Source organism: Melanaphis sacchari, unplaced genomic scaffold, assembly GCF_002803265.2.
Source record: "Melanaphis sacchari strain LSU unplaced genomic scaffold, SCAv2.0 Contig8_pilon_pilon, whole genome shotgun sequence".
In the NCBI taxonomy this organism is placed as follows: Eukaryota; Metazoa; Arthropoda; class Insecta; order Hemiptera; family Aphididae; genus Melanaphis; species Melanaphis sacchari.
Window position 1 is genome coordinate 1,737,766 of NW_020271635.1, and position 20,674 is coordinate 1,758,439.

The 20,674-nt window shown below is 22.2% G+C and overlaps 1 protein-coding gene across 5 annotated transcripts; it reads left to right on the forward strand.

Annotated features, from left to right (window-relative positions):
• The first annotated feature begins 1,016 nt into the window (after positions 1 to 1,016).
• On the forward strand, positions 1,017 to 20,419 carry LOC112602712 (cation-independent mannose-6-phosphate receptor). Of its 5 annotated transcripts, none has more exons than XM_025350939.1 (24): positions 1,017 to 1,310; positions 1,579 to 1,695; positions 2,177 to 2,349; positions 4,893 to 5,002; positions 6,213 to 6,355; positions 7,045 to 7,301; positions 7,367 to 7,536; positions 10,104 to 10,260; positions 10,344 to 10,457; positions 10,671 to 10,819; positions 10,880 to 11,245; positions 12,232 to 12,509; positions 12,593 to 12,728; positions 12,895 to 13,096; positions 13,588 to 13,835; positions 14,286 to 14,432; positions 16,069 to 16,224; positions 16,324 to 16,512; positions 18,397 to 18,547; positions 18,629 to 18,708; positions 19,252 to 19,540; positions 19,601 to 19,681; positions 20,123 to 20,220; positions 20,323 to 20,419. In XM_025350939.1, the coding sequence occupies exons 2-24, from the start codon at positions 1,580 to 1,582 to the stop codon at positions 20,362 to 20,364; spliced, it is 3,852 nt and encodes a 1,283-aa protein (XP_025206724.1). In that variant the 5' UTR covers positions 1,017 to 1,310; position 1,579; the 3' UTR covers positions 20,365 to 20,419. The 5 variants fall into 5 exon arrangements, with proteins under 5 accessions (XP_025206724.1, XP_025206725.1, XP_025206726.1 ...); XM_025350940.1 differs by having other exon boundaries at positions 20,129 to 20,220; XM_025350941.1 differs by having other exon boundaries at positions 1,018 to 1,310; positions 20,123 to 20,252; positions 20,323 to 20,413.
• The last annotated feature ends 255 nt before the right edge of the window (positions 20,420 to 20,674 follow it).

Here is a 20,674-nt window from a genome sequence, read left to right on the forward strand (position 1 = left end):
TATAAGAACTTAATCGTAAGCGTTTTATTTTTTAATTGATCATGTCAATGTGGATGAATATGTTACTATATGGGGATTGGGAATGTTCTCTGACGTCGAAATTTCGGAAAATACACCGAGTGTTAATAAATAGATTAAAGCCGACACAAGTCCTCTACCTCTTGTGACTTAAAAAAAAGCCAATTCATCCTTGGAAAAAATAGTAACTTTTCACTCCAGTCAATAGTCAATATCGAGGTTTTTGAAATTTTATTCGCTCTAGAAAATACTATTAAAAAAATGAAACTAGGTTCATTGAAGCAAAACAATTATTAGAGATTTTTTCAAATAATAATAATAATTTAACTTACATAGTAGTTATACACATAGTTTTTTACATTTTAAAAATAATAAATAACTGTTTAGCCTAATATCCTGAAATATTTAATAATTATATAATTATATATGTACAATAATAAAAAACAATTTTTTTTTTTTTTTAACTCAATAATTCGAATTTTTTTTGCTCTCAATATTTTGAACTACTCAACAATTTTAACTATCGGTAATTCAACATTTTTCAAAAGTTCTGCCAACTTCGAATTATCAAGAGTTGACTGACTCGATTGTACCTAATATTATTATTGTGCTTAATACTTACTATATATAGTCATCTCTTTACTTAAATCAGACCAACACTGTTGAATAAGTCCTATTTTTATGACCAACATGGCGAGGCATCTAAATTGATTCTTTAAAAAAAAACTGTTGCAGCTAATTTTTCTGGATCAATCGTTATGGTGGGCTTTTCAAGAGCGATTAATCTCAAGGAAACAAACTATTTTGATTTATTTACGTTAAAAACGATTAATCGTAAAACGTAAAACGCGAAACGCTCTCAGTGCGGCCATGTCATATTTATCCTATTCCTATAGTTTGATAAAATCATAAAATCGCATAACGTAATCGAAAAACGCAAAATAGCAATTGCGTTCAGTGCGGCCGTACCTTAAGGCAGTCTGACTGTCTGGCGACTCACGAGTAGCATTGTTTCAATCGTCAGTCTGGCACTCGACAAACCATAGTTGACGTTGTCGTTTGTGGTTTGTCATCGCTCTACGTCCTGCAATATCAGAAAATAGTTATTGCCAATAAATTATTGTAGTATGATGTAGTGTGTTTTGTGTGCATGAGAAGTGGGTATAATACTATAGTGCGTTTTTGTTATTTTATCGTTAAAAAATAAAAACGTGCGGTTCGCTTGTTTAACGTTGTCGCTTTTAAGAAAATAAGTAAATTATAAATTATTCTTCTGAGGAATAAGGACTAAGGTAGGTACCGTTTATTACTTTATACATCAATACATCATCCATCCAGCAGTGATCACGGCAGTTTTATGAAATATATTTTATGATTGACACGAAGATACACGTTCATTTTCGGACGATGTTGTGTGGAATCGTTGACCACTTTGCAGTGGATAACATCTGTAGGAAAGGAAATTCCTGTTAAAATTAAAAAACTCCCAACTGGCGTATTTATATAATAATATTTTTATTATGTCCTTTAATAATAATTGGTTGTTTTCTTGTTTTTTAGTATGGTGTTATATAAATTGTTAATTATATTTGCTGCCTATGCCGTAGTCACACAATGTGAAGATTGTGTTTTCAATCTGAAACACAAAGAAAAACATCTCCAATTTGTTTTAACCCGGTAAAAATAAAATGATGATTTTTATATTTAGTTTAAATTTTTTATTTTTAAAAATATAATTGTACAAGAATAATTTTATTTTTATTTTTGAACGAAATTCAATAACATAATCTTAAATTTAATTTTCCAAATTGGCACTTTAATTTTTATAAATATGTTGAACTATTTGCTTATCTTAAATTAATATTTTGCTTAGAAATATTAAATTTAAAATTTATATTTTATTATCATTGAAATGTATAAAAAATATGTTATTTTATAATGATCTTTAACTGATATCGGATACGTAGAGGTACCTAAAGAAAAATTAGAGGTACCTAAAGAAAAATATTTTTTTAAATGTTTTAAATTTCTGTGATAAAGCGTGATCATAGAAAATACCTTGTTTTGGCTGTATCCACGCAGAATGTACTTAATGTACTGATTACAATAATTGAATAATATTTGATAATTATTTTATTTATTTTTTTGTATTTTGAAGTTTTGAAGGACTTCAAAAAATGAATTTTACCAATTCTAATGATATGTACTTATATATTAAGTTATGTAAAAGCAATGAAGATGTATTGACTTGCAATGGAATTAAGTCAAAAATATGTTTGATTAAAAACAAAAAATATTTCACAGAATCAGATATTGGATCCAAAATTAAAGGTAGGTACATATTTGGATAAATCTTCATTCATTGATGATGGGGTGAGAGGAGGGGAGTACGACTGTATGAGAATATTGGCCGGCCCCCTAAAACTGATTTGAAAAGCAATTTTAATACTTTAGATTTACCAATTTTGTCCATTTCCCATAGAAAATGACGTTATAATCACATACAAAAAAAAAAAAATAATGATTCTAAATGGGGACGTTTAGCTAGCCAAGAGATTTTAAAATTATATATATTTTTTTATCATAAGCTTTGGCAATTAAAGCCATTATCTGTGGCCTGTAAGGCTGTGAGAAGGTATGGGTATAGAGTTTGAGAGTTTTTGAAGGGTTATGAAATACGTGCATAAATGTGTGAGCGATGGACTATATACTATAGCCATAGACATAACCTATGATTGTTTTTTAATATATTATATAATCTAGATATATTGTTTTGAATAACTAGTCGTGAGAGATATTTTTATTTTATTATATTCATTAGGATTTTAAAAATTAACATATTGACATTTTTACTATGTTTAATAAATAGTAATATACTTATAAAATGGCAAAAAGTTTTAAGTCATTATGAAAAATGTTTTTTTTAAATCGCAGAAAAAATCAAAAATTGTTTAAAAGGACGTCGCGCCCGCATGTGTGTCTTCATCTTACATACGTGACACGTACGACATGGCATGATTAACATCAGTTATGACTTATGAGTAAAAGAAATATAAATATTTGAATATGTTCATAATTCACTTAAACATTAAAATATCGTAAAAAACCAACGAGAGAACAAAATAATGTTCTTACTTAAAAGTTTGATAATAGGTTAATTCATTCTAATATCAAAACTAAAAACACGCCATTGAAAAGTTTACCATGTCATGCGTAAGACGGAACATATACGGGTGAGACGTCTTCGTAAACAATTTTTAATCATTATGCAGGTGATTACCTAATGTTGTAAACATTTGAATTTTATACGGTAACAAAAAGTAAAAGTGACCACGGTCAACTTATTTGTTATAAATAGATAAAAAATTTGAGAGAAATTTTTTATAAAAATTATAAATCTTAAGATATAGAAGTGTTAGAATGTTACTAAATGTCTAATCATATCAAAAAAGTTTCTAAATTTTGATAAATGTTGTCAAAATTATTATATGATCACATAAAAATTTAGTACTAACGTATGTATTTTATTTTTCTAATATTTTTAAATTAATAAATGATAATGAGGAACCTTATTTAATATTTAGTGCTTTAAAGTTTAAACCCTCCTTTCCTCCAAACAAAAACAATTCTCAATTATAAATATAATAAATAAAATAACAAGTAATACAATAGCAGGTATTATAAGCATGGTAGGTATATCAAATTTTAGAAAAACCAAGATATACATGGTAAATTACATGTCTACATGTTTATATTATTGACATATTAATATCGTATTTATTTTCATCTATTTAACACTTCCGTCGCGCGACAATTTGATTTCCGAAACCTAAATAAAACATATTTTGTTATATGAAAAATATTTAAATTCATTATATGGGTAATTATAATTTTATTTAAATATAACATTTATAATGAGCATACAATTCACTGTTTCAGTAATATTAGTAACAATAATTTATTTAAATCGATTTTTATTAATAGTTTAAAAAACAGTTTTGTAAAATGTAAAATATTTATTTGAATCTAAGCTTAATAACTAATAACTAATAAGTAATGATCAATGATCACAATTTGACATAGCATAATATTTAAAAAACTATTATGTACATAATTTCTTAAAAATACAATACATATGCTTTTACTTATAATATTCTTGTAATTTGTAAATAATTGGGCCAAATTAAATTAAAATAGGAAATCCCACTACCTACTAATCACGATTTACCTTTTGAAATGTAAATTTATTGAAACTTCAGTCTTTTTGGCTATCCAGTATTGTAATTGAAATTTGTTATATTTGTGTATACAAACCTTAGTTATTTAAATTTATTATTTTATGAATGCTTAAAAGTTTTAAGATTTTCATGATTTTGATATTCATATTCTGGTTGTTCACCAAAAATACTTTTTATCGTATTTAGGTATTTTAAAGATATTTTAGTTGGCCCTCTTTTTTTCAGTCTTCCTAGTAGCTTTAAAGGTTTCCAATAATAATCTCTTAATGTTTAAATCAATATACTATGACAAATGATGATCAATTATTGATTTATGTATTTCCTTTCCTTCTTTCATTTGGTCATCATATTATTTTAAAAAACCACCAGTGGGTGTGAGTTAACAAACAAGCTACGGAGTATAATATGTTTTGTAGTTTATCTCGATTATCTTAATATATTATATATTTTAATTAATATTAAAACTATACAGATATTGATATATATTTGAAGTATACAGCGGTTTAATAGTTGTTAGTCGTATAATATTTGTACAATACTGAAATATGACCGCAATAATGCATGTTTTATAACTAAAAATCTGAATATCAGAATATGTTTGTTATAAGACGTATAAGAGTAAACTTTTTTTTTTAGAAGTGAAATTAGATGTTAAAAATCAACTTATTTTATCTTTGGAAGGAAGTACTATTTGTGAAAAAAATCAAAAATACTCTACAGATCTAACGTTTATTTGCAATAAAAATGTAAGTTTCAAGATTTAAATAAGTATGATACTCTAGTATACTACTATGATCTAAAATTATATTACTTAATATATGAACTATTGGAATGTGTCAATATGTTAGATATAATATATTCTTAAACATAACTCGGTCAAGTATTCACAGTTCTATATAGTTACTTATCCACTATCTGCTTAATTCCCATATTATATTCAATTTAATTATAAATCACGCTTACTGGTTATTTTATACAACACATTTTTGTTAATCTTATTTAATTTTCAGCATTTAAATTTTGGTATTTCCTCTAAACTTAGATTTCAGGTTTGGGACTTTTTCCGATATTCAACTAATCAGTAACAACTAGGTAAGTTAGGTTAGGTTAGGTTCCCATTAATGACTATGACTATAACTATATGTTTATTTTATTACATTATAGTTAAAAATTTAAAACATAGCTTAAATTCTTGTGTAAGAACTTCAAATAAAAATTATTGAAAATAATATTTTGTTTAATTAAAATTTATTTTTTAAATTATCATTTTTATCAAAAATGTTCTTAATCATAGATAGGTATGTAATGAATGTTTTTAAAATAAATATTTTTAAGAACATTTAACAAAATAGGTATTTTATATTGTTTTCAACATGGTCTGAATTAAAACTATATAATAACTAAATAACACAAGTACAGTTTTGAATCATATATAGTAGTTTTATTTTTTATTACCCATTTTTGTACAAATGCAAGTAACAACTTAAAAAAGTAAAATTCCTTGAATTTTCAAAGATTTTTTTACCATGATATGATAATTAAAAAAATAAATAAGCTATTAAATAAAGTAAAATAAGTAAATAAAATATTTGTAATTTGTATGTATTTTTATGTTTTAATTTTTGTATACTTAAATTATATACTAATTAGAATTCATGAGTTATACTAGTAGATAGTTCTAAAATTTTAAAAGTTTAATACTAAATAATAATATAATTTAAAAATACTTATTGTATTGTGTAATAGCTAAGAGTATATCACTTTTATAACTAATTGACTGAAAAATATATAGATATTTCATGAAATGAACAATTAATCATACAAGGTTAGATAATGCAATCCTTATTTATCTATACCAATTTATTAATTTGACTGAAAATATTAAACAGGATATACTATAAATTTAGGTATTTATAAAATGTTTTGAAGTCATTTGATATTCAAAGTTTATTTCAGATGATTGGAAATACAACAGATTATAAGCTAAAAGTAAATCATTGCAAGTATTTTATAGAATTGACTTCTGCAGTTGGTTGCCCAATAGATGATTTGGATATACAAAATGTTTGCAATTTTTCAATACCTCATATTAATTTTAAGTAAATATTTTATTTTTAACATAAATTTAAAACTGTTTATAACTTTCAAGTAAATAATTTTATATTATTTTTTAAATTTTTGAATGAGTGTTATAATTGGTTTCTATTATAATAAATATTATAAAATATATTTTATACAACTTATAAACATTTTTATTATGTATTACTAGTACTAGATTAAAGTTAACTAATTACATTTTTTTTTTTTAAGCAAAAGTAAAAGTTATAGATAGAATATTTCTTCTTATTAAAACATTATAATATTAAGTTAGCTCTAGACAAATATTCTTATACTTTTCAAATATAAGAATATTAAATAGACATTTAAAAAAGTTAAATTTCTAATTAGTTTTACATAATCATAAAATTAATATTTAATATTTTACTGTTTTACATATTTAATCATTTAGATTAAAAAAATTATTTACACTAATATTTAATTAGAAAAATTGTTATTGAAAAATTAATTTACATACATATAAATTGGTATTTTCTATTTGATTATGATTTAATGTATCTATATAGGTATTGTTTAGTATATAATTCATATTTGTTGTAGGTACATAGAAGTATAGAGAATTAGTATTTCTATTGATGATTAAAATATTATTTGTCATTCTAATTTTTTTCTTAGCATCTCTATTTAAAAAAAAAAAATTTATTTTAATATATTATATTTATTTTTCAAGATTTAATTTGAATCCTTTACGACGTTTAACCAATAATTATTTGGTTGAAAATCAAAATCGTCGTTTTGAACTCAATATCTGTGGCCGTCTAACTGACAACAACAAATGTGGTGGTAATATCACTACAATATGTGATATCACTGATATCAGAAATCCTAAAGTGTATGCTGTAGGAAAACATGCCAATGATGAACTTCTGTTTGATACAAATAGTAAAAACTTAAAGTTGATCCAACATGAAAAAGCTACTAGAAAAAGTTTGTATAGGAAAAAATAATTGATTCAATTTAATATTTTTAATTTAAATAATTTGAAATGATAGAAGGTAGAAGAATTGAATTAATTTTTAAGTGTGATGAAAATATAGCACCTGAAAATATACAACCAAAATTTTTAAATGAAGAAAATTACCAAAGTAAAATTTTATCTAATATTGCATACTTTGAAGTTGCTACATCTGCTGTTTGTATACCTAGAATGGTATCATGTGAAGTGAGTATTTTTTAAATTTTAAATTACTTCTGAATTCTAAAATATTTTTTACTATATACCAACTTCAATTTAGCTTATATATATTTTTTAATTATTTATATGGGTCTATGTTTTAAGTAAGAATAGTTCAATACAAGTATATTATAAAATATTAAAATTAAAAAATTTTAATATGGTTGAATACAATTTTAAAATTAACATTTAAAAATACATTTTAAATTAAATCACAAACATTTTTAAACAAGATATTTTACAAGAATGAAATGTTTTACAAATCTGTCGCCAAAATTAAAAAATTGTTATATTTAGTACTAGTTATATTGATCGATCTCATTCAAGTTAAAATTAATTTATCTTTTTATCATTATCTACTTTGCTTCAATTAAAACATAATACTCAATTAAAATGATTAGTTTTATGATTTTCTTCTTCATTTTGAACTTTTTTTTACATTAACAAAAAAAGAGACAGATTTAATTAATATTTAAGAAGTTATCATAAAACTAGAAGCTTTAAGAATGGTTTATATTTTTATGCTTAAATTCAAAATATATCTAGAATTAAGAAAGCAAATTATTAAAGTTATCATTGCATTTATGGTGTTCATAAATATTTGATTTTAAAATTTGTTTTTTTTCTTCTACTATGTTTAAAAATATTTTATATTCTATATTTTTACTAATTATTAATGATAATAATAATATAATCTATAATCAATGGTCACCATATAAATCAACAAAACAGTTTTTGATTTTTGTGAGCAAAAATATTCATGGGTGAGCCATTCTTCAGCAATCAAGGGGTTGAAAAAAAGAGCTATAAATACCATCTATGTTTCAAGGAATCTAGTTATCTTTATTGATAAATTGTTAATAGAAAATGGTCTTGTAGTTTTTCAGCTTATAAAGGACAAACAAAGACTTATTTTTTTATAAAGGGAGATTCCCCAAGTATGCTCTCCTTCAATTTTTCCTTTAGTTATGAATTTATTCAAATTTTAATTTTTAAATTTCTTATATTTACTTAAATTCATGTTTTAAATTCTTAAAATTTTGAAGAATATGCTATAGTAGTGCAAACTTTTGTTTTTTTTTCATGAGAACCTCTTTTTTTTATTGTAATTTGTAAGTAATTTGTTAGATAATTTTGTTTTATTTATTTATGATGTTCTTAATTCAAAATTTGAATTAATAATTCCTCAATTATTGAAATGTTTATACTAATTATAAATATTCTTAAAAACAGTTTTACAAAATTGTAGAATATACGCAATATTGAATCTAGTATTAATTAACCTTGAACAATTTTTATAAATTTAAATTATTATTAAATAATATAAATCATAAAAAAATTTTAAAATTATCATAGATTCCATACCTTCTAAATCCATTATTATGAACATATCATTATCTCGCAGTTTAATAACTTGAATAGCACCAATTCATATTTTGATTTGTATGTGTTAATATTTTAGAAAAATTGTCTGTTAAATAATAAACAGTAGTAAAGGGATATTCTCATTTGAAAAAAAACAGTAGTTCATATCTCTTTAGAACCATTCCTTGAACAGTAAAACTTTTTCAAGAATTTGAAAATATAGTCTTTTTGTATAATTTAAAATTCCAAAATTCTAATTTTAAATAAATGCATTGTTAAAGAAAGAAGAAGAGGGTGAATGAGTATGGTGAATCATTTTGTGTATAAACTATAAAAATTTGGAATGTATTGACTTGGAGGAAGTTATACAACCAATTTTTTGTAGCATAAAAATATCTGTATGGTAATTAGTAACAGCTTGTTTTATATAGTGATTTTAGAAAAAAATCAATAATAACAAATTTTAAAATAAACCATATTATAGAGCAAACTCATTTTTAAAATTGTGCTTACTAAACAATTTACAATTTAAAAATAAAATAAATAAATGATTTTTTTTTTTTTATACATTAAATTTAATAAAAAGTTCTTTATTAATTGTTCAATAACAGATATATGTTTGTCTTCAAAATATTATTATTTTTTGATTTTATAATAGGTATTTTCATTTTAAATTTTTATGAAAAGAGTAATTGTAATTGTCCATACATACACTATACCTTTTATTTTTTAATTTACCTAGCCATCATGTATTACTTCTAGTGAAAAAATGCTAATTAGTTTTGTGAGTATTAATAATGAAAATAATTAATTACAAAATATTAAAAAATTTTAAACTTTTGGATAGGTAACTCTCAAGATCGGTACCCAAATTTCTACCATGTAAAAAAATATATACAATCAATGAAATATCTCAATGGTTTTTTAAATTTATGTAAATAATATAGAACCATGTATGTAAGACACTAAAATAGAAACAATTTTATTATTTAACTATATTAAAGATCAATTTTTCTATTTTCTACTTATTAATTAACTAATTGTATTTTATAATGTACAGAAAAAAGTAAATCACTGATTATATATATATATTTTTATTTGTACTTTAATTTGATTCTATTGAGTATTCATTAAATAAATTACCTCAGTATCTTAAATAGTTAAATCATTTTCAACTATTCCTTTTATAGGTAATTACTAATTATACTGCTCATTTCAATTTAAAACCTTTACACAAACGAGTAGACAATTGGAAAATTATTAATGAAAACAATGGCGGAATTTTTTATTTAAATATTTGTGGTTATTTAAATAAATATGATGGACAAATTCCAACTTCATGTACAGGTTATTAAATGCATAATACATTTAGTATGAAAGTATTATTATAAAATAAATGTGTTAAAAATATAAATATGTTCTTTTATTAGTTGGTGGTAAAACTTCAGCTTGTTATGTGGATGGTTCAGATAAAGGAATTTCCATTGGTTCAACTCAAATTGGTCCATACTATAACGGAAATTCAATAATATTGAATTACATAAGTAAAATAATTAATTATTTAATTAGTTTTCTTAAAATGTATGATCTTATGAAATTAAAAATATGGGATGACATTAAAAAAAAATCATGCTAAAAAGTAGTGTTGATTTATACAAAAATCACAAAATTTCATTTTTATTTATATTTTATTTTTAATTTTCACTGTAAATAATCATTTTGTGTCATATTATTAAGTCTATTTAAAATGTTGGCAGATGGAGATAATTGTAGTAATTCTTTGAATTGGTCAACAGTTATAAATTTAACTTGTTCTGATGAGTCAAAACTTGTATATGAATCAACAGATATTACTTTATGTATCCATGTATTTAATTGGAAAACTCCTAAAGCATGTGGAATATTGGTAATTATAAGTTTATAAATGTATACCTATGTTTTTAAATTTTTTTATTTTATTATGAAGTTTGAGAGGAAAGATCAATGTATAGTTACACATCCATGGGATTCTCATACTGTATACAATATTAGCAATTTGAAAGATCAGACTTTTGAAAAAGAAATTGAAGATAACACATCATTTCGGTTTAGTATTTGTAGTCCATTGCAAGAACCATGTAATGGTATTTTAGATTCAGCTGCTTGCTGGTCTGTCGATGGAACTGAAATGAACATTGGACTTTTTACTGAACAAGTAGTGTTTGATAATGGTTCCATCTATATATCCATGCATGGAGAAAAATGTACCAATAACGAACAGGGACCTAATAGTCACACTATTGTTAGATTTGTATGCGATTACTTAGATTCAAAATGGATTGAATACAAAAAGGTTAGTATTGCTCAAAATAAATTTAATTTATTTCTAAATTTGTACAATTTATTTTTTCATTTATTTATATAGTCAAATGTGGTTGGTATGTATTATTTTTATACTAGATATAATAAAACTCTTATGTTTCTTCCAAAAATATTAATTTAAACCATGATTATATTTAAACAGGTGCGCAATCAAGATTTTTTAAAGGGCGTAGTTTTAATTTAATGTTGAAATACAACTTAGAAAAAGAGGGCGTTCTCACATCCATAATAGTCATACAGTCACATTAATAAATTATAAAATAAATTTAACTTTTGAATATTTTTTTAAACAAAATACTTGGCAAAATAGTTTACCTAAAGAATGTTTTAATATCCAAATTACCTTCCTTTCTAGTTTACATGTATGCACTCAAAAAATAAAAATATGCTATAATATAGTGATTATAGTGGTTATTTTTGTAAGCATATTTTTGTTGATACATTTATAATAAAAGTATGAATATTGTAGCAATAACAATAATTATAAAAAAAAAACTTTTAATTTTTTTAGGGCAAGATAGTCCACTTGTGTGAGTAATATACACTATTGAATTATAAAATAATAAATTTGAAAAAAACACTAAACAAAGCCAAATAGTAAATTCCAGTATAAAATAGATTTAAACTTTTAAATTTAAAAATTTGAAGCATTTCATTATATTTTTAGTTTAGTATATTCATCAACACATTGAGAAATTATTTTTAAGTACCTACCAAAATTATTTAAATATCATCTAAATCATCTAGTATTTAAAATAACTTGAAATTTAAAAGTTAGAATGTCTAAAACTCTTATTATTAAAAATGTATAGGAAGTAAAGGTGGCATACAAAAAATGTTTTAAATATAAAATATTTACAATGTAAAAGTCTTATAAAGTATTATGAACGTATTAACTAATTCAACAAGGTATTGTATTTTGTGTTATTAATTAATACTTTACTTTTTATTTATTAGGATTTTTCTGAATGTACATTTGAATTCACCATATATACAAAATACGCTTGTACACGACCATTAAAAATTAACTGCACCGTTGATGATCAATTGGGAAATATTTATGATCTTAGTAAATTAACTAAATTTAATAGTAACTACGAAATTATCACTAGTCAAAATAAAACAATTATTTTAAATGTTTGTCATTCTGTTATTAATAATGACATTAAAGGCCTAAATTGTCAATTCAATAGTGGAGTCTGTTTAGTTGATCATAATTTATTACATTATAACCGGTAAGAGTTATTTAATACTTAAATATGTAGGTAATCAAAATAATTATATATCTATGTATATTACAATATAAATAGTGTTTTAGATATAAAAATCTTGGTGATGTGAAGAAAAGCCCTTATAAAATAGGAAATAAAATAATATTAGAAATGATCGATGGTTTTTATAATAACCACAAAGTTTCTTCAGTAATTGAATTTATATGTTCAAATCAAAATAATGCAAGTATTTTAAATATGAATATATATTACGTTCTAAGCAAAATTTATGATCAATACAGGACATTTTTTTTGTATAATATTAAAAAAATATCTATTTTATTTAATTTAGACATTATTATTATTATATATTACTGTATCATTAATTTCTTTTTTTTTTTTTATCTAGGGTCCATTATTAACTAATGAAGAAAATTATAAGTATATATTTCAATGGTTTACACCATTGGTATGCCCCAAACATCAACATATTAAAAAAAGAGAAATATTAAAAAATTATAATACATTAAAACCAACTAGTGTAATAATCAATGGAATAAACTATACTATTTATATTTGTCCCAAAAATGATAAAACAAATTGTAATTCAGGTAAAACTAAAACATAATGTTGCTAATATATATATCATATTTGTGAATGATCATTTTATTTTATTAGTAATTAGTGTCATATAATTTATGTTATTAAGAAAAAATACAATTAAATTATAGATAAATAATAAACCACTAAATGGGAAAAAAAATTAATTAAATATAAACAATTTAATGTTTAAGAAAGAAAAATAGAGATCCAAATTAGCTTGCAATATATAACAATAAAGTGGTTAGTTTTTTTTAAATTTTGATACAGAAAGGTACTTTAAAAGTAAGTTAAAATAACGGAATAAAGGAATCATATTTCCATTAAGTATTTTTTTTAATAAAAGGTTAATTAATGTATCCATAAACAACTAATGAAGCTAACTGTAAATGATTCAATAGAATAGTAAAATAATGAAGGGGTATTATAAATCAGTGTTAAATACATAGGTAGTTCATGTATTTCAAAAATTTAACTCATAAATTATGATTATATTTTATAGAAATGAGTTTGAATTATGAATTTCCACATAGACGAACTATAATTTTGTTTGTTGATAAACAAAAAGAATTATATACTTTGCAAAATGACTTATATTTTGATTACAAAAGTAATACATTTGATAAAAATAGAACAGTACAAATAAGGTTTGTGTTTTACTGTGGATATGAGTTACAATTACCAGAAGTTCAAACAAATCATTATGTAACTACTGTTCTCAGTATTAATCCAGAAATGTGTGATGAAAAGGTTTGTACATTTTTTATTTAATTATAATAAGTTAAAATGTATTTAATAAATGTATAAATTAATATATTACACAATAAATAACTCTACTATTTAGTCAAATAAAACTATAAACATTGATGAAAAAGATGTGTGAGTGTATAGATCATTGGTTAAATAATATTTTAAATATTAAGATGTTTAATGAACTCAGCTATTTAATTTTTTGTTAATTTAAAATTAACCGAATAATGCATAGGGTTATACTGTGAGATAGTAAGCCTTATAAAATAAAATAAATATGATAATCAAATTTTTAATTTTCAAGTAATAACCAAAAGTATCTAATTTGAAGTTACAAAATAATAAAAAATATTTTAATATATATAAATTATAGTTCTATTTGGAAGATAATTTTACTATGCAAAATATACTAAAACATGGGCTTACAAATGTTGTATTAATGTATTATAGCTGAAATGCAATGTAAACTCATATGATTTAACACCAATTAAAGGAACTCATATCATTAATAATAATGGAAGAAAGTATTTTATTAATATATGCATACCTGGAGCAAAAGGTGTTGGAGGAATAATGGAATTTAATGATACAAGTTATGTAAGTAAGAAAAAATCTAATAAGTCAACATTATATATATTATATATCTTAGTATTAGAAATTTAATTATGTATGATTTTAAATTCTGAGTGGGTAGGGCTTAAAACTAATATATATTTTAATGGTCGAATTTGTTAATTTTCTTGGAATTTTTCGATTTTCATTTAAAGATTGTTTAGAATAGTGCTTCTCAATGGGGGGAGAGGGGCGATAATGTCCCCCGTTGGACGGTGAAGGAGTACTTATTACTACATTTAGAAATTATTTTGTGCTATCAGTGTTGTTAGAATGAACCTATTATCAAACTTAAAAAAAAAGGAATATTATTATTATTAGATTTTGAGTGGAGTATTTTGATTTAATATAGGAACATGTATTTTTTTTTTGTATGTTCTTTTAAGACAGTAAAAACTAGAAATATTTCAATTCTCAACTCGTAATAAATATTATTATTTATTAGTACATAGTTGTTATAATAGTTAAAGTATACAGATATACAGAAACTTAAGATAAATGATAAAACAGATTCATAAATATAAACTCAGGTGTAAAAATAAAAGATTTTATGAATTTTTAATTACGAAATAGATTGAAATTTTTTCAATTTTGACAAATTTGAAATCATTTAAAATGCGCTTAAAAAAAATTTTATGTATGTGTTTTTAATATTTTTATACATATATAAAAACAACTTATGTAGGATCTTATATTAAATTATCAAGAATTTTTATGAGAATAATTTTTATCAATAGTTATAGAAAAAAAACTAAAAAATTGAAATATATGTCATGGCTATAAACAACTCAAAAAGAATAAAGATTTTAAGCATCTACTGTTAGTTTTTTTAAATATAACAAAATGTCAAAATTACTTAGGAGAAATAATTATTTAATTGAATAATATTCGATGTTGTAAAAATTTGAACTTTAAATGCTCTTAAAAACTGATTTGGTTTTCCGGTTGAATTTATTTTTATGTATAGGTTGAAAAATTTATAAAAAACTTTTATTACATTTTTAAATCTTATGTATGAAAACAATAAAAGTTATTATGATTAGTTCAAAAAAACTCGAAATATTTTGAAAATTGTTCCACTTATAGAAAATGATAATATAAATACTTAAAATGAAAATTTTAAGTTTCTGAGATTATTATTATTATTTTTGAATTGTAACAAAATAAAAAAATTAATTTAATTAAAATCTAGTTTAGTGTGAACATTTCTGGTTTTCCTTAATTAATTTTTTTTTTTTGTTTTTTCTGATTATAAAAATAAGTGTTATGGATTTTTAATCTTGACTTAAGTAAGGTACAAACTATATTCAATTAGCTATCCAGAACCACTCTAAAATTTGAATATTTTATCATTTTATCAACAACTTATTATGTACTCATGTCTCATATACACTCACAAACAGAAGAAATACATATCCTTGTAAATTCAATAAATTTATTACTTCACTCAGAATCTATAAATTATGATTTTGATTTGAAAAAAATACTTAATTCTATAATTTAATTATATTAAAAAAATTTCTGAAAAAAAAATGTTATTGTTTCTATTATTATTTGTTTTAAATTATTGCTAGATGAATTATTAATTTCTCCTAACTTGTGCATTGTTTATATTTTTTAGAATATTGGTTATCAAGTAACACCTATACAAAATGATGTAAAAGATATTATTGAAATATATTTTAAAAATGGCGATAGTTGTTTAGGTTTAACATCAAGATTTAGAACAAAGTATTCTACAAAAATTACATTACTATGTGATGTTACTGAAGCTGAAGTATAAAATTATATTAATTATACATATTCATTAGTGACATATTGAATATTATCATTGATCATTATATATATATTTTTTTTGTTTATTTAAACTACACAGGGAAAACCAATATTAAAGGTATCTGGAAGCAATGATTGCACATTACAATTTGAATGGAAAACTAGTCTTGCATGCAGTAGAAAATTGGTTGAGTTTAATAGGAGTTTGTGTGCAGCAACTATTAAAAGTAGTCAACATATCATAAACAATACAATCATAAATTTGAATAATATTTTAACTGTTAATAATGTAAGTTAAAATCTAATTTTTATTACTAGAGGTCAGATTATAATGCATCAATAAATTTAAAAATGCACTTGCAATTCATTTTCATTTTGATAATATAATAGTTATTATTTATTAAATATTTTGCAAACATAAATGGATCTATCCTGGACTGAATTTAAATAAATATTCAAGTTATGCAATTGGTGGTTTAATTTGAAACAGAAGTTGAAATTGAAAAATATATGTTTTTATATGTAATATGAATTTTTTATATTGCTGGAAAAAGTTGATAATTATCAAATTTTAAACTATACATTCTGTTCATATTTTAAACTTTTTTATACTTAAATTTTTTAATTAGCATCTTAAAACCATAACAATAACAAAATCTATTTTAAGTTATATAATTTTTTTTTCACCAGGCAGTTCTTAGTCAGTTCTATATCCTATTGAATTTACATCAATATCACATTTTAAGTTTTAGTTGCATTAAACAATTTTCATAATTTTTTATTGATTTTCAGGCTAACTGTAGAAATTGTTTGATTAATATTTTAAATTTATTATTATTTTTGTAATATTAAATAAAAATTTTGAGATAATGTCATTGGGTATGATGAATTAACATCAGTTAATACTATTTTAAACTAGGTACATTATGTACATATATAAACTATAATTGATTAATTAAATTATATTTAATGATAAAGCTTATCATGATTCCAGTTGTCAGGGTAAAATACTTCTAACAGAATGTTGGATGTTCTCATATATTGTCTCTTCGTGTTATCTAAATAATCATTCAAATAAAATTTCATTCCGATGACGCTCTACTCTGCTCATAACTGACACATATAGATGATTTTTCCTCTGCATCAGATGCTGGTAAATTATTGAAGTATCTCCAGTATACATTCTGTTGATGGAGGTGTCTATTTTTCTTGAACTGTCCGGTAGTAAAGGCCATAAATGAATGATATTTTTCATTAAATTCTGATAATCTTTAAAACTATAACCTTAGCTATGTGTTTGAAATTATTTTAACTATAGATTTAGCATTGTAAAGTTTTATATTATATTTTTATTTTAATGGTATAAGATGTTTAATTTTAAGACAAAAAGTTTTTATTCAATGTTATGTAACTATTATGTATAAAGCTTTTCTTTAGTAATTAGCGATATAACCTTTAACAATTTTGTTTAATATTATAAAAACTTATAATATAGGTCTTTAATATTGTTATATTGTTTTTAATTTCAAATATATATAGGTACTTAAATTAAAAATTCAATATTATTATTAATTATTTAAATTAAAAATTATTTTTTTTATGAATTCTCTGTCAAAATAATTATCCTTAATCCTTATTATATACTTATCTAACTATATTTTGAAAATAAAAAAAACAACATATTAAAAGAATATCAGCGCACTGTTTCGTTTTTCTCTTAAACCCACATACTACTTATTAAATTTATGTTTAGCTGAACTAAACCTTGTGTTATAAGCTTTAGTATTTGAGTAATGAATTGGTCTATTATCTAACTTAAGATTATGATCATTATTTGTGTATAATTATTTTTATATGTACTAATAATATAATATATAACTATGCTTTTTTTATGATAAATGTTTGTAAAACGTGACAATTTAAAAATGTTCATATTTTGCTTAATAATTGAAATATAGAAAAACCAACACACAAACATAGATGATACTCTTAGTTATAAGTTAGATGGTAGATCAGAGAGATCACTCTAATACTTAAGCTTACAACACAAGGTTTGGTACTGTTGAATGTAAATTTGCTTATGGCATGAGTCATAAAAAGAAAATAAATATTGTGTTACTTCAATACTTTCTCTTAATAATTATGCTTATTTGAATTGATGTTTTATTTTTAGTCAACTGATAATTTAACAAAAACAAATTACCAAATAAACTTTTGTAATGGATCTGTCAGTATAAATGGAACATTTTTTGGAAATATGAATCTTGAATATGATATATTTAAGAAAAAATTAGTAGCTAATTTTCAAAATACAAATGATAAACGTAATTTGAATTTTATTTATTTTAAGATTACTATTTTATTAAATAAATATAAAAATTATAAAAATGTATTTTTTTTTTTAGATTTCAAAACTGTGGATATTATTGTTGCATGTTCCAAATCAACAGAAGACTTATCAACATTTAATATCACAGAAAAAGATGTTAGTTTATCCTATTTTCTATAGCTTGTGTTTCAAATTTCTGTGTAAACTTACTACATGTTATAAGCATGTACACAAGTTTACAGAGTATGCCATAAGAATATTTTTTTCTTTAATATTAATAGTTAAAAATTAGTTTTCAAAATCTAGAAAATGGATATTTAAGAAGTTTTAAAAGGGTTCAAAACTTAAAGAGACAATATAAAAGATTACTTAAACTTATTCAATAGGTATTTTTTTATAAAAAATTATAATAACAAATATTTTGTTTATACATGACAATCATAAAATAACATATATTTAAACTGTTTTTTAATGTTTATGAAATATTTTATTCAGTTTTCGTTAAATTAAAATTCTAGTATTAAACAATTTTTTACACTGCACCTCCCTCATTGAAGGCTGTAAATTTAGTAATAATTATTAGTTAGGATTTTAAAACACCTCAAATTTATGTTTTGATATAAAGGAATTTATAAGATTAATTGTTTAATTGATATTTTTTTTTTCAAATAAATAAAATTAAAAATGGATTTTTTTTAGAATGTAGTAATAATTCATACATATTCAAAAGGTATATGTTGTATGGATTTCAATGATCATACAAATGAAGAAATATGTAAGATATATCAATTAATTCCAATATCAACTACAAATACTGTTGAAAATCAGCTATCTGTGTATTCAGAAAATAACAAATCAATTGAATCTTATTTAGAAATTACTAAAATAGAAGAATTAATCTTATCAACTACAGAACAAATTGATGAATCTGTGACACTTATTGCAACAGAACTGAAACATATTGAACACACCTCACATCAAATTTATGGTAATATCAACATTAATCATTTTTATATGAAAAATAATTGTTCAATAACAAATAATTTAGGTAAAAATGTAATTTCTGATAATTTTATTGATACACCAAGTATGAAAAAAGAAGTTGTGTCTGGTTCTTTATTTTATACAGGTAATATCTACTTTTGATCTAGTATGTGTATATTATTTAAGTGGTACCTACTTTAAGTGATTATTTTGCATTTGAGATACTTATTTAATCTTGGACATTTGTTATCCACCAATTATTGTATACATTTTAGTTTGACTCAATAAAATTAACTTTTTAACATTTTTATATAAATTAACATTATCAATTATTCTAAAATATTAATTGGAGGGTGGGTGTCAAAATTTAAAGTCAACATTTTGTGAAAATAATATTTCTATGTTCCTTTATGTGTGATTAAAATAAAAAGTTTTCTTATGTCAAACTTCTTTAATTATTTATTTTCATATTTGAATATTCATAGTTCATTTATTATTTATTAAGAACATGAATTACGTAAATATTAATAACTAATAAGTAATAATATATTATGCACTATTAGTCTAAATTTTTCTTTTTTTTCAGCAATAGTATTAATGATTTTATTAATCATACTATTAATATGGATTTATCGTTGGAAGTTATTAAAGAAAATCCAAAAAATATATTACAATCTGCCTTTTGTAAGTCAGTGAACTATTGAAAATTGAACATGGTTGTAGTTTTTAAATAATCAAACTTCTCAAGTAAAAATATTTTATAAACTAATAATTGTTATGTTTTAGGCTAGACCAAGACGAAGGAGTGATAATTATCATTTAATGTAAACATAAGTTTTAATTTCCATTGTCATTGTATTGTTTATAAAAAGTATGTATTGTTTACAAAAAATGTCCAAAAGTTATAAATTTTATTTATTAAATAATTTTAATAGAAGATTAAAAATTACCATTGTATATAATTTATTATTTATCTAATGAAGATTTTAAGATAAAGTAATTTGTTATATTATAATATTTAGTTATTGTAAATTATTATTAATGTATATTTAATAATTCATAAACATTGTCATTCTACGCACATAAACCGTAATAAATAATTTTACACTTCACTATGTTCATATTATTGAGATAAATG